We start from the raw sequence: 14,966 nt of genomic DNA, 5'->3' as shown, positions 1-14,966 counted from the left end.
AGTAATACATCTAGGCACTACCCCCACGCGCCCACCGCCATCGGGACCATCCTTCGCCGACATCTTCTTCTTCTTCGGGACTTCTTCGATTATTAATAATGAATCTAGAATACATTTTAAATAACTTTTAGTGAAAATAATACTTTTAGTAAAAAACGGGTGATGTATAACGGCACCGTCAGGCGTTAACGTTGTTGAAAACTGAGTTGCAACAACACTTCGATGATCTTGATGAAAATCAAAACTCCTGGCCACTTTATTAGATCCCAGGTTCAAGACCAGTTTTTAGGGTTCCGTACCTCAAAAGGAAAAAACGGAACCCTAATAGGATCACTCGTCTGTCTGTCTGTCTGTCCGTCCGTCTGTCACAGCCTATTTTCTCAGTAGAACCATGGTGAACGTGTGGCAGCCGCCTAACCTGCACGAGTTGTGCCCGGCGTACACCAATCTCACCGCGTGTACCCCTTTTGCGTTGATGTACCTCGACTTGTTGCTGAAGCTGTTTGGTTCAGCGCCGGACCATGCCCCTGACCCACTGGATGGAGGTAGGCTTGTTACTCTATTGACTAAGGATATTTCAGGTGTACCCCTTTCGCGGGATGTACCTCGACCTGTTGATGAAGCTGTTTGGTTCAGCGCCGGACCATGCGACTGACCCACTGGATGAAGGTACTTATTGTTACTGTATAACTAGCAATATGTTCAGGTAGAACTCTGATAGACATATTGTAAGTAGTATAGGAGTATGGGGATCGTCTGTGTCGACATCTCCAGCGTCCAGCGGCCAGTTCCGTGGCCACCTGGAAGGGAAGGCTGCGCTGGCATCCAGGAAACTTGGTGCGCAAGAAGCGAGGCGAATCAATTCAAAGAATACAGAAAAGAAGAGGTTAAACAACAGGCGGTCTTTTAAAACGCGATCTCTTCCAGACAACCTTTAGGTCTAAACATATATTGACGGATTACCTGTAACTTTTTCTAACAAAACAAAAACTTTGATAGGTACTTATTTTTAATCAGCCCCCTCCCCCCCTCTTAAAAACATATCACATTAATAATTTATTTTGTTCTCGTTTCAGAAACCTACGATTTTATCGTAGTGGGAGCTGGCGCAGCGGGATGCGTGGTCGCAAACAGGCTCAGTGCAATCGCAGAGTGGAAGGTACATGAAGATTTTGTATTACGGTGATGGTACGGGGTACGGACGACCCGTCTGATGGTAAGCGGACATGTTGCCCATGGACGTTTGCGAAGCGAAATGTGTTAACATACATATTATTTTGATCTGAAAGTGCTTCTTTATTATATGGATCCACATATGGCATGTAGGGTAAAGGCACCAGTAGTCAGCCTTATAACGACTTTTTTAAGTTTGAACGTTCGGCATTTCTACAGGATTAGTCGGATAATTAAACAAATGACATGGTTAGATCAATTGTTTATCATAGTTTTAAAACAAAATATAAAAAAAAATAACAATCCTCTTTATAATATCTCTAATTAAGTTTAAACAAAAAGTGGCACTTTTCTCCAGTAGTCAGCCTCCAAAATCCAGTAAGCAGCCTCTGTGTACCCAGTACTCAGCCTATATAAACTATTCATAATAATTAGATCAAAATCACTAATATTTATATCAAAATCAACGATATTATAATATTTATTTTTTCTTTATAATTTTTGTTATCTTATTGTAGTTAGTTGTAGTTTTTAATTTTAGTTTTTAATTTTTTGCATATATCAAAATCAACGATGTTATACAAATATCTATTTTTTATTACTATTTTAGTTATTGTTATTGTAGTTAGTTGTAGTTTTTAATTTTAGTTTATAATTTTTTTGCATATACATATGTATTACTTACCTACTTGTTTACTTATTTAATACATAAAAAATCTTATAGGTACATACAATTCTTATGACACGAAATTTGTTGGCCATAGGTACTTAATTACTAACTAACATTATTCTTGCAAACTAAGAATCGCGATATTTATTTTCTAATAATTAATCCGTCAAAAATTAATGAGGTAAATCAGGTAATATATAATTATGTTCCTAGTAGGTATTCGGTAAAAAATAATTAATCGAGTCTATGCAGATCTAATTATCATTAATAAACAAAGTCATATACCGACCAGGAAAAAGCAAAATGATAGTTATGTATAGTTAACGTCAAAAATATGTATACACTTTTGAACCTTATTTCAATGAGATTGGGTTTAAAAATGTGGACACATTTTTGGCGGCGACGTACCAAGCAAGGTCAATGGCTGAGTACTGGATCCGCGAAACCCAGTGCTCAGCCGCATTAAAACGTTATTTCAAATGCGGCTGACTACTGGGTTTTACTTTAAATTGACTAGGGCATGCCTAACTAAATTTGAAAATGTAAATTTAACGGTCCTAACAGTCGCATTGGCTCGAAAATAATAAAATAAACGAATAACCCAAAGGTCAGCCGTGGGGGGCTGGGCACTGGATTCTTTGGAAAAAAGTGTTATCCAGTGGCCAGCCCCCTCAATTTATAAGTGAAATATTGATATTTTTATTCAAATATAATGCAATTTAATAGATAAACTAATAAATAAACCAATTATTAACAAAAACAATAACTTTTAACATTAAAACATAGTTTTTCTTGCCTGTTAAGAGAACACCACGTGCAGTAAAAAATATGGCGGACATGACACTATTGCACTCGTCGACAAACAGCACCTGTATGAACGAGTATATTTCTTCCCCCCGTTCCCTCACCGCACCTGTCGTGTGACGTATTAACCAATAAGGAATCAAAGCTCCTATTTGAGTACTCGCGATTCGTTTAAACGAATATACCAGATATTTATGACCAATAAACGGCTCAAAAGGCTGACCACTGGTACCCGGCTGGCCACTGGTGCCGTTACCCTATACATGTACTACGTTTCAACAGGTTTTCCATGCTGCTGGGGCCTGGGCTATAACCGCGAAAATCGAATTTCGTAAATTTCGAGCAACTATCTCTGTCACTCCTGCCTTAATTGGAGTAAAAGAGAATTCTCTTCTGCCCGAAATTTGCGAACTTATATGCTCTCAACTGATGACAGCGTTGTCAGCGTTTCTAAAATATTGCCAATTATAATCCACCCTCTTCAAACCTCACCGATAATCGCATGCGATTTGCAATACATTGCGGCCTTTCATCGATCGATTGAATTCGTTGCTCCTTCTTAGCTAGCGATTACCTAAAATCGCCTGTTATTCGTTGAAAGGTGTGTAGAAGCCTTAACTACACAATTAAATTAACTCAATTAGCTGGTCAAGCAGATCTTGTCAGTAGAAAAAGGCGGCAAATTTGAAAAATGTAGGCGCGAAGGGATATCGTCCCATAGAAAATTTGGTTTCGCGCTTTTTCTACTGACAAGATTTGCTTGACCATCTATACTATTACCATAAATAGTACAAAATTACCAGTTACTTAAAATCATTAAGTATTGGTGTTCTAACACCTCTTTCATTGAACGCAATAATGGTTCATTGGTAATAATGATTATGGATTTAATTGCTCGGCGATAAATAATCACGCAAAATAAGCCAAGAGCATCTACTTAATAAATTACCTATTTGTTTCTTGAAGGCTTCCGTAGAAGGATTATTAATTTTTGTTCTTGCTCTTTTTACCTTTTACGTGGAGTCAGGAAGTTTTCAAAATTTCGAAATATCCAGTTTCCATCTAGGAAAATTTCGGAAATGTCTCATATTTTGTTTTAACTATAGGTATCCACATTTATTGACACATATTTATTTACACAGCGTTACTTACAGTTAACACCAATACACCGAGAAACTTTATTTTCAAGCGGCAGTAATGCGGCAGCGAATGTCACTCATTTTATTAAGGAAATTGACAAATACTGCAATTACTGCTGCAGTGGATATCCGAACGTCACCTTTACGGTTCCCTGCCATGACTACGGAACCCTTTTATTAAACAGTTTCATATTCAACAGTCCCGAAACATAAATAACTGTAATGAAGTGAACAGCCATTTTCCGATAACAAACTAGTTTGCTCGCTCATTACCGCAGCCTTGTTATGTATAACGGATAGAAAATACGTAATTACTGTATGTATTTACAAGGTTGGTTACACCTGACATACCTATTTGACTTGAAAAAATGAAATGCGTCATATGCTGGGTGCACTTGTACAGTTTAGGCATTTACCTAGGTATTACAAATACCAAGTAAAGTCATAGTCTCAAGTGCTTCTTTCTCAAATAATTTGTTCCCATTTTAACCGGAGTTTTAAATTGAAGTTAGAATACGGTAAAGTTACTATTTGTATCAAGTCTTATGTTATTTATGCATTTCATTTTGCACGGGTAATTAGTGACATTATCATCGGTCTCAAGTCTCAAGTTAATAAAAACCTACTATACCTGGCTGCTTCAAATTAATTTTTAACATATTAAATATATTAGAAACGGGTCACTCACGTATTTTAAGTCGAAAAACGCTCGACATGTTTCACTTCGTACCGAGAAGTGTCATCAGGAGCTTGCGTTGTTTGCGTTGGCGCCTGCGCGGAGTCATCGGGCGCGGAGAGCTACGGCCCGCAGTCTGCGCCGGTCCGCCACCGTAAACGCAAGCTCCTGATGACACTTCTCGGTACGAAGTGAAACATGTCGAGCGTTTTTCGACTTAAAATACGTGAGTGACCCATTTCTAATATATTTAATGTCTTTGTCTCACAGAAGTTTTGTTATTAATTTTTAACAAGCAGAAACGTCTTGAAAAATTACTGCATTTGGCTAGGCACCCTAATAGTTTTTTTCATATATTCAGGTGCTACTGCTAGAAGCTGGTCCAGAGGAGCCTGTTATCACATCGGTGCCAGCGCTGTCCACATCACTCCTGAATTCCAACATCGATTGGCAGTACAAGACAATGCCTAGCGACGTCGCCTGCCTGGCCTTCGAGAATCAGCAGTGCCGATGGCCGAGGTTAGCCTTCCCACTCAATCCTGATACTACAGAACGGGACAGAAGAACCTGAGAGGCTATAGGTGCCAGCGCTGTCCACAGCACACCTAAATTCCAACATCGATTGGCACTGGGTACACAACCATGACACAGACCATGCCGTCGCCTGCCTGGAGTGCCATGTCTTCAGAACCAACTATGCAGATGGCCGAGGTTACTATCTCATACTTCTCCTGTAAGTTAGTTCCTAGATAACTTCGGTGAACAGTTATGAACCTCCTCAACGTTCGCCACCTTCCAGGAAAAGTGGTGCCCAACCAGGCAAGTTGGTTTTTCATTGGTATTTCTTCTTTCCCATTAATATTTTCTCTTTACATGATTTCTATCCCTCCGATTCTCTTGCTAGGATCATGCTAGACAATTTACCTTAACTGGATGGGTGATAAAAGACCCTTTTAGAACGCATTGCAGGTTTTAAACTAACATATAGGCAGCGTGGGAAGGCCCCAAACTAGATGGACCGACGATCTGGTTAAAGTCGCGTGAAACCGTTGGTTGAGGGTTGAGGGCAGCGAATGACCGTTCGTTGTAAAGATCCTTGGCCTCCCCCCTTTGTCTAGCAGTGGACGTATTTCAGCTGATATGTTGATGATGATGATGATGATAAACATATGTATCTTGTTTTAGGGGTAAAATGATGGGCGGCTCGAGCTCCATCAACTCGTTCGTGTACATCCGTGGGAACAGACTGGACTACGACGGGTGGGCACAGCGCGGGAACAAAGGATGGAGTTACGAGGAGGTCAGATCACACACACACACACTCCACACACACACACACACACACACACACACACACACACACACACACACACACACACACACACACACACACTCACACACACACACACACACACACACACACACACATACACAACATGTTTACATATTACTTACTATATCGTTAAAGAATATTATTTTAAGAGAACTCATCATCTATTAATTCTATTAAATAAGTTTCTGCCAAAAAACACACTTAGTTGTTGTCGACTGTATTATTTGTCATCTGCATTATACACTAGCGGTCAAATAATACGGGTCAGTGACGAAAACCTTTATATTTTTCAAACTAATAGTGGTATTTGCATGAATTAATAAACAGTATGCCCAATCGTCTGGAAGCTGTAAGAAAAGCCCGAGGAGGCAATGCCAATGCGAAGTATTGTTACTTTTTTTTTCTTTTTTTTTTATGTAGGTGAGGTACCCACTGTTATTTTTTTTACCTAAAATTAGTTGATATACTTATTGTTTCCTATGTAATTTTAATAAATAAGTGAATAACGTTTCAAAAATTTGGTTTTGTTTTATTAACTATGAATTTATCTACAATACAGTCGTACATCTATTCATGCCGCTAGCTTTATTATTTTAGGAGATATTTTAGTTTTTCGTACTGACCCGTACTATTTGACCGCGAGTGTAAGTCTATTTGAAGTAGGTTAAAATTGACTCGCAAGATTTCATTATTAAGTGAGGTTACATGAAATGATTTTGCTTAACCCTTGAGTATTGCCTTTTTTTCTGTTACCCAGGTATTACCATATTTCAAGAAATCTGAAAGGAATCTGAATACAGAAGGGCTAAATCGAATATACCACGGCGTCAAAGGAGAACAGGCCGTATCCCGATTCCCCTACGTGGATGACCCTTCCATTATGATCACGGAGGCCTTCGCCGAAAGAGGACTCCCGCTGAATGACTACAACGCCGCCATTCAATACGGAACCATGCAGGCTCAAGCTATCTCTGAGGAGGGCCAAAGGGCTTCCACCAACAGGGAGTTCATCAAGCCCATCAGATATAAGAGGCATAACCTAAGCATCAGAACAGAAGCAGAAGTTATCAAAATACTTTTTGATGAAAATAAAAGAGCTTCAGGTGTTCAATATATAAAAGACGGACAGATATACACAGCCTATGCAACTAAGGAAGTCATTGTCAGCGGTGGATCTATAAATTCTCCACAGCTACTAATGCTTTCTGGAATCGGTCCTAGGCAGCATTTAGAAGATCTTCATATACCAGTGATTGCCGATTTACCAGTCGGGGAAAATCTTCATGATCACGTTACCTTTAACGGTATTATCGTAGCATTACCAAATGAAACCGCTACCACTGTCAGCCAGGATGAGCTTATTCAGCATGTCTATGACTACAATAAAATGGAAGTCAAAAGAGGCCCTCTATCTGGAAATGGTCCGGTGAACAGTGTGTCTTTTTATGTAACACAATTCGGCTTGCCAGCTCCCGACATCCAAGTACAAGTAGACAGTGTAAACTGGGAAGAATATATTCGAGAACCGACTGTTTATGATGGTTTGACTATCTTCCCGACTGCGTTCTATGATGGAGTCATTCCTAGAGTCATGAACCTTGTTCCGAAGAGTAGAGGTCGTTTGCTTCTCAACGCGAGTGATCCTTACGGACATCCATTGATTTGGTCTGGTTATTTGACTGATCCGCGCGATGTAGAAGTGCTAGTGAGGGGTGTGAAAGAGGTTTTGTCTTTGGAAAGTAGTTATGCTTTTAGATCCAGGGGTGCTCATTTCGTTAGGACCACTCTGCCGGCATGTCAGCACTTCTCTTGGGGTACTGACGCTTATTTTGAGTGTCTGGCGAGGTCTTATACATCTTGTCCTTACCATCCTGTGGGGTCTTGTAAAATGGGTCCAGCGGATGATCCTACAGCGGTGGTGGACCCCAGGCTCAGAGTGTACGGAGTCTCGGGGTTGAGGGTGATTGATGCCTCAATAATGCCGCAAGTGGTTAGAGGTAATACAAATGCTCCGTCGATTATGATTGGGGAACGAGGAGTAGCTTTGGTTTTGGAAGATTGGAAACAATTATAAGCAGAATGAGTATTGAACAATATACTTAACTAATGTACATTCCTAAGCTATGCCATTAGAACACTGTTAAACACAGTGTATTTACGTAAAGCTTTTATAGATGGATGATAAGCATAACCCATAAAACTACTCAACTATTATACTCGTAGTCCAAAATCTCCGAACTATGGTCCAAAATTTACTTGTATATCTTCATTTAGGTGCAACTATTACTTGAGAGTAGTAGTTCCGTAGCAAAATATGTTGTTAAATGAATAAACCCAGACAAAATAAAACAGAAGATTATAAAATACAGGGTCATTTTTGGACCGTTATTAGCCATATTGTGCGAGGTGATTAGGTAGGTCATACTGAACAACTTTTTCTATGGGACCAACCCCGAAATCCCAAAAAAAATTTGGCCTTCCCATAGAAAACGTCGACATCCACTCGAAATTTTTGTGATTTCGGAGTTGGTCCCATAGAAAAAGTTGTTCAGTATGGCCTACCTAATCACCTCGCACAATATGGCTAACGGTCCAAAAATCCCTGACCCTGTATATTAAATATTGAACTTGTGGACCATAGGTGTAGTAGTCGGTTTTACGAAAATTGTTTTGTATTTTACAGTGCATTGTGCATTGCAAATGCTCAAAAAGCTCCACTTTTTGGACCAACATAGTTACAGAAAGTAGGTTATCAGGATTTCGCGTACATGCGGAAAAGCTTTTATTATTATTTGACAACTATTCAAAACTTTTGCGTTGTTCCAATTGTTCCAAACAAGTAACAAATAGGTAATTTAACAACATAATTGTAGATAGTGTTAGTTATGAACTATTTATGCGTATAATAAACTAGGTAAAAAAAAACCGAATACCCGGATTTTTTTTTTTGGAAATTCATATTTATTCAATAAAAGTCAAAATACACATACAAAAAACAATAACAACTTAAGACTAACTTAAGCCTAGTCAAAAAGTCCCCCGCGAGTTGTCCCTGGCGCAAAGGTACCCATCACACTATATTATAGCAGCGTTACCACGTTGAATGGCGATGGACAACCTTTGCACCAGGTACGAACCCGCGCGGGCGTCAGCCCCCCTCTCCCTAATAAAATTTAAATATTTTATTTGTAAACAAATAAAATATGATATGCTTTTTTGCAATTTTTGCTGAATATAGACCTACATCTACACCTACATCAAAGAGTATTCTTTCAGAATAAATGATGCCGACTTATACTTAACAGCCATGATTGGCTATAAATTATGCATGCATGCACTCTTTAATTGATATTACGTTATTAATTAAAAACCTTTAAGGAATTTAAGGAGTTAATTTACTGTAATCAAATAGGCTTTTCTTTGAGTTTTCAAGTCTCCATAATTAAAAAACTTTTGTGTGATATTTTGTGATCTATTTTAGGTGTTAATTGTTGTAACGTTCAATCAAATATATTTACTTTTTACCAAGTTGAATTTTATTTAGCATTTGTTATTAGATTACTAGCTTCTGCGCGCGACTTCGTCTGCGTGGAATGATGGTGATGATGGTTGATAAAAACTATCGTATGTCTATCTTTAAGGCTCAAACGATCTCCATATCAAATTTCATCTAAATCGGCGGTTAAACCGTGAAGAGGTAATTAACAGACAGACAGAGTTCCTTTTGTATTTATAATATTACTAGCGACCCGCCCCGGCTTCGCAAGGCTAGTTCAACGAATTTACACAAAACCTTTGCGAATTATACACCAAAACCTTCCTCCAGAATCACTCTATTAGTAGGTGAAAACCGCATGAAAAGCCGTACAGCAGTTTTTGAGTTTATTGCGAACATACAGACATACAGACGCGGCAGGCGACTTTGTTTTACAATATGTATTGAAGTTGGAATTATTTGTATGTGTACGATCTTTCTTTTTACAATTGATTTTTGAGGGAGAAGTCGTTAATACTTTCAACTTAGTTTTCACTCCCAAGGGTTCAATTAAAATAATCCATTCTTAGTAGAATTTGACAACATTAGAGAAAATATTTTTTAAACCATTGGATGAACCGAATGGATTAGGATATGTACGAAATGATGACGTATAAATAACACTTGAACTGCGTGTGATATCAAAATCGTTGCAAATTTATCTTGGTCTAACTCTAAAGTCATCCATAATACGCCTCCTGATCACATAAACATCAATCTATCTCCAATAAGCTTCTTAAAACATCTTCATCCGTAAAACCAAAGCCGGTAAAGAACAAAACGGGTATAAACCCCCGTTTACTGAGACGGAGATCAGTCGAGGATCTCGTAAATACTTCACCCGGGGCCGAGTAGGTATACATACTTCACGTAGGTATACGACGCTCGAGTAACTAGAGGGTTCAGTTTTTCACTTACCTACCTTATACCATACCATACCATACCATATAGCATATATACCATATAGTATGTAGAGGGGGTTAGAGCCGGAGCAATTAAGTAACATTTGACAAACCCACACTTTGTTCTGTTCAAGTCTACATAGTATAAAACAAAGTCGCTTCCCGCTGTCTGTCTGTCTGTCCCTATGTATGCTTAGATCTTTAAAACTACGCAACGGATTTTGATGCGGTTTTTTTAATAGATAGAGTGATTCAAAGGTAAGGTTTATGTATAATTTGTTAACCCGTGCGAAGCCGGGGCGGGTCGCTAGTTATTACTATACAGAAGCCATACCAAACAATGAAATTGTCGCAATCGCAACATTCGCAACCTGTACCACGCGACCAAAACGTCGTAAACGCCGTAAAATTAATGGCGGTTACGCGTTTAGGTCGCGAGATACACGCTCCGATTCTATGGTTTGTTGTCAAAACAACAAACAACTTATGGCGTAAAATACTGGGGCCTTACCATGATGTCCTTATTGCGATTCTGTTTAGGACCTAAACTGAATTGCTAAAGGACGGAGCTATATAAGTCGCATAACTCCGTCCCTTAGCAAATCAGTTTAGGTCCTAAACAGAATCGCAATAAAAGGACATCATGGTTTTCTGTGCCGGTTCTATAATAGTTAGATGTAGGCCTTACGCCCTATCGGGTGCTGCTGTATCCGCGTGCGTCCGGGGAAGGGCTGCAACGTGTTGGCTTCGTCTCCGCGCACGCCACCCAAATGTCCGGAATACCATATTGAAGATGGCGGCCGCTGCATGCGCGGTTGTCGGAGAGCGTCCATTTCGAGGCCAAAATGCCGTAGATATTGAAGGATTTGGGAGACAATATTGCATCCATGTATCACTCCACTTTCTGTGCTGTATTTCTGAATGTCATACGTCTCAGTTATTATATTCACGCTTGTTGCTTCAAAATCATATTTATGATATTGACGATAAAAATGGGTCACGATGGCTGTGTGACGAAACTGTAATTGTAAATTTTATTGATATCCAACACAGAGTTAGAAATTATTTAGACCAAATATACCCGTTCACAAACAAGTAACCGTAAATAATATTTTTTGATACACACTTTTATTGCTGACTGTACTTTCTCTGCTTTGTATGTCGATCAAATACTTATTGAGACCTTTCAAATGAGCATAATAAACTCAATGTGTTTGGCTTTTTTAATTATACGGATAGAATTGCCTCCAACAATTGGATTTAGAATTATAAAAGTAATATAATAAGTTGTTTATCTTTTCGTAAGTATGTGCGTGGCGGTCTTAAATCGTGTGTTTAAACCAATTTAAACGTTGGTCGTTTCGTATCGAGAATCGAGATAGGGCAGAAAAAAAATGCAAAAATATGACTAAATTTCGGTCAGGATTTTTATCATACCCCGAAGAGGTGTAGAGTTGTAGAGTTATTTTAAACGTCAAACTTCTTTGAAATTATGACGTACCTATAAATAACGCTTGCACTGCGTATGCTAGCAAAATGCTTGCAGACTTTTCTTGTAGACTCTAAAATAATTTGATTAGATTCCTCGTCAAATTCGTAGCTTGTAAAATGTGCTATACACGGTCACACGCTCGTCTAACTCGTGACCGTGTCGGATATATCCCGTGCAGGTGTGGGAGCGGACAGCTGACGACCTATATTTTATTTATGAGATCGAATCCCGACAGTGATGCGACTGTGGGACGGTATTTTATCGATATCGATAGAATTATCTAGTTTTAATTGTAAAGTTTGATGCACAATGCACACAGTCACACTTTGTAACACGCTCGTCTAATTCGTGTTGTGTCGGATATTATATTATATTGGATTATCGATAGAAATATCTGTTAAGTTAATTAATTGTTTAAAGTCTAACACATTTAAACTTTCACGATTTTTACACATTATTAAATTGTACAACGGGACTTAATCGCGTATGTAAGGTCTCGGTGAAGACTCCGAGACCACGGGGACAACGCCGTCCTCGAAACGTCGGAGGTAATTCTTAAAACTTACATACGCGATTAAGTCCCGTTGTACAATTTAATAATGTTTAAAGTCTGTTTAAGAGTCACACGAACCCGACGCCAAATAGCCGCTCCCATACAATCGAAAATACGCTCTCAATTTCAAACGATATGCTTAAACTACATGGAACTTGGTATGTTCAATTGTTCATACGTGTATTCTGGCAAACAAATTAAGTCAGGAAAAAAGTAACAATAGGTAATTTCAAAATGAAGGCGCGAAACGTCGATAGTCGATACAAATTTTAAATTTATGTGTATTTTTTTTGATAATATATTAAAGTTAAGTTAGTGTTTCTGGGCATTTTCCGCAAATCGACCACCATTGTGCCTATTCTGCGTGAAACGAGGTAGCGCTACTTTAACCAACATTAATAAGTTTTAGATATTCGTCCAATCAACTAGATACTACACTGTGGAATAGATTTTCATCGATATCGATAGGTACCTAGTCTTTTTATCGATACCCGACACATGCAGGTAAGTCCAATGATACCTCACTAAGTGTTCCGAAGTATCCGTTTCACGAAATACTAAGTAGTTACCAACTAAGAAAAGTTCTCAGAGAATCTTAAATCGGGTTAGGGAAGGGGAAAACTATGGTAATGTATTCAAAATAAACTTGATTTTTGTGCGTTAGTGAAGGACTTTTGGATGCACATATTAATAATAGTTACTTTTTGCAGACAGACACAGTCATCTTTTCACAATAGGGAATATTACGCGAAACTCTGCGTAGGGGGCGCCAGTTCCACAATCCGTCACAATCTAAGGGTCTACCGCACTTGCATATTCGAGCGATAAAGAGGGAGATAGGAGTTTCGATTTCGCGTTTCCCGGTAGACCCTTTGTAAACAAACCGCTTTGATGTTGTCTCAATGTCAAAAACAGTTTAAGGTACAGTATGTATAAGTTACTCTATGGTTTCCTAAAGGCACTAGTGCTGCACTCTGGCGGCAAAACATTACAGTAATACTCCCTATTTTCGCCATACATTGACAAATCTGTTTGGAGTAAGATTAGAGCAAAAAATAAATAGATTAAGTAAGTAGGTACTTTATATTTAAACAGTTCAAATTGATTCTTCCCTTACACGACACAACTCAACGACCTAAAATCAATAGGCCCAAATATTGTCAACCATCAAAAGAACAGTCAAAATGGCGTACCATCTAACACAGCTAACTCACTCTTCTTGAACCTTATTCCATCGCCTTAAAGTCTATCTATGATTAAATTAGAGTGTTGCTGTAACATATAAATCGCTTGCAAGGAGTAAGCAACTGCGACAAGGTTCTATAATGCGCGGATGTCGGGAGACGGGGAACCTTGTTCGAGTGGAGGCGGCGCCGAAATAAAATGCAATAAAAAGGCCGATATAAAGCAGAGATTCTTGGAACGGAGTACAGTCGGCATGGACAGAACTACGTGCCAAAAGTACATTCTAGATCAGTGGTTCCTAACCTTTTCAGTCCGGTCACCCCTATGACCAACTAGGGAACCTGATATTACCCCTCCTCCCAATGGTAATAAAAAATAAAACGTGTACGTTTGTTGTATTGTTAAATTAGTTTAGCTTATTACCCCCGTAAAATACCAGTTTTACCCCCACGGGGGTAATTACCCCCACTGTTCTAGATCTGTCGATGAAACATAATGCAAAACGCCTGTTTTACTTGTCATCGCAACACAATATCTTCATACATAAATGTAAGGAGTTTCATGAAAATACATACTTATCTTCCATTTTATTTTTCTTCCGAATGGGATATTGAATAGGACAAAGTCCTAACTTTGTCATTATTGATGAGTGATGACATTGCTACATTTTGTTATTAATTAAAGGTTTTACTTAAAATTATTTAGGCTTTTTAATTTATAACGTACTTACCTCTACATCTGCATTGTCTACAACTACATATAAGGTCAATGTGTCTAATTCCGACATAGGGACTATCAAGGGACTATCCCGTCTACTAGCGTTTTTCTCTAACAACGAACAAAATTGACAACGACAAAGCAGCGACTGATTTTATTTTCAGCAATAAAAAGCAGATGGTTTTTTTTTCTACGATTAAAAAGCAAAGAAATATACGCTCGTGGACGGAGTAGTCCCTATGACGGAATTAGCCACATTGACTTTACCTATAAAACATATAAAAATGAACTGTCATAAGGACCATCATTCGACGCGACAGGTATAAGTAAAATTCATATTCATAATATCATCTTTACCGTAACTGGCTGAAAACCGCCCCATAAAATTTGGTATTGAGACAGGAAAAGGTTCATTTCCACCCTCGGGCCGAAAACTCGATTTGTGCGCCTCAGTGTACCGGCGCCAGTGTTGGCCGTAATGTGTAATTCTAATTAACAATTAATCATTTCCATTAACCATTAAATCCGCAATTAGTCAATTGCATTACGCATCAATTTAAATTAAGTTAATTATAATTGAATTTTGAGACGTTTAATTACATTGATTGTCAATCTAAATTAACGTTTAATGCAATTAAATCAATTTTTTCATAAACTAATAATTAATGTTACTATTGCTTAGAAACTTGGAGCTAGGTATTAAAATTAAAAATAAGCATATGAATACAAGCTTCAGTGAATTATCAGGTCGTGATATTTTAAAATGAGACAACAAAATGACCCTGAA

General features: G+C 38.4%; 1 protein-coding gene across 1 annotated transcript; it reads left to right on the top strand.

Annotated features, from left to right (window-relative positions):
* Positions 1-391: 391 nt before the first annotated feature.
* Positions 392-7,897, top strand: LOC134662233 (glucose dehydrogenase [FAD, quinone]-like). The gene is made up of 5 exons (XM_063518494.1): positions 392-545; positions 1,077-1,159; positions 4,824-4,981; positions 5,648-5,762; positions 6,553-7,897. The coding sequence occupies exons 1-5, from the start codon at positions 392-394 to the stop codon at positions 7,867-7,869; spliced, it is 1,827 nt and encodes a 608-aa protein (XP_063374564.1). The 3' UTR covers positions 7,870-7,897.
* The last annotated feature ends 7,069 nt before the right edge of the window (positions 7,898-14,966 follow it).

This window comes from Cydia amplana, chromosome 2 (assembly GCF_948474715.1).
Source record: "Cydia amplana chromosome 2, ilCydAmpl1.1, whole genome shotgun sequence".
NCBI lineage: Eukaryota > Metazoa > Arthropoda > Insecta > Lepidoptera > Tortricidae > Cydia > Cydia amplana.
The sequence above is the reverse complement of the archived record's forward strand: the minus strand, read 5'-3'. Positions and strand labels throughout refer to the sequence as shown.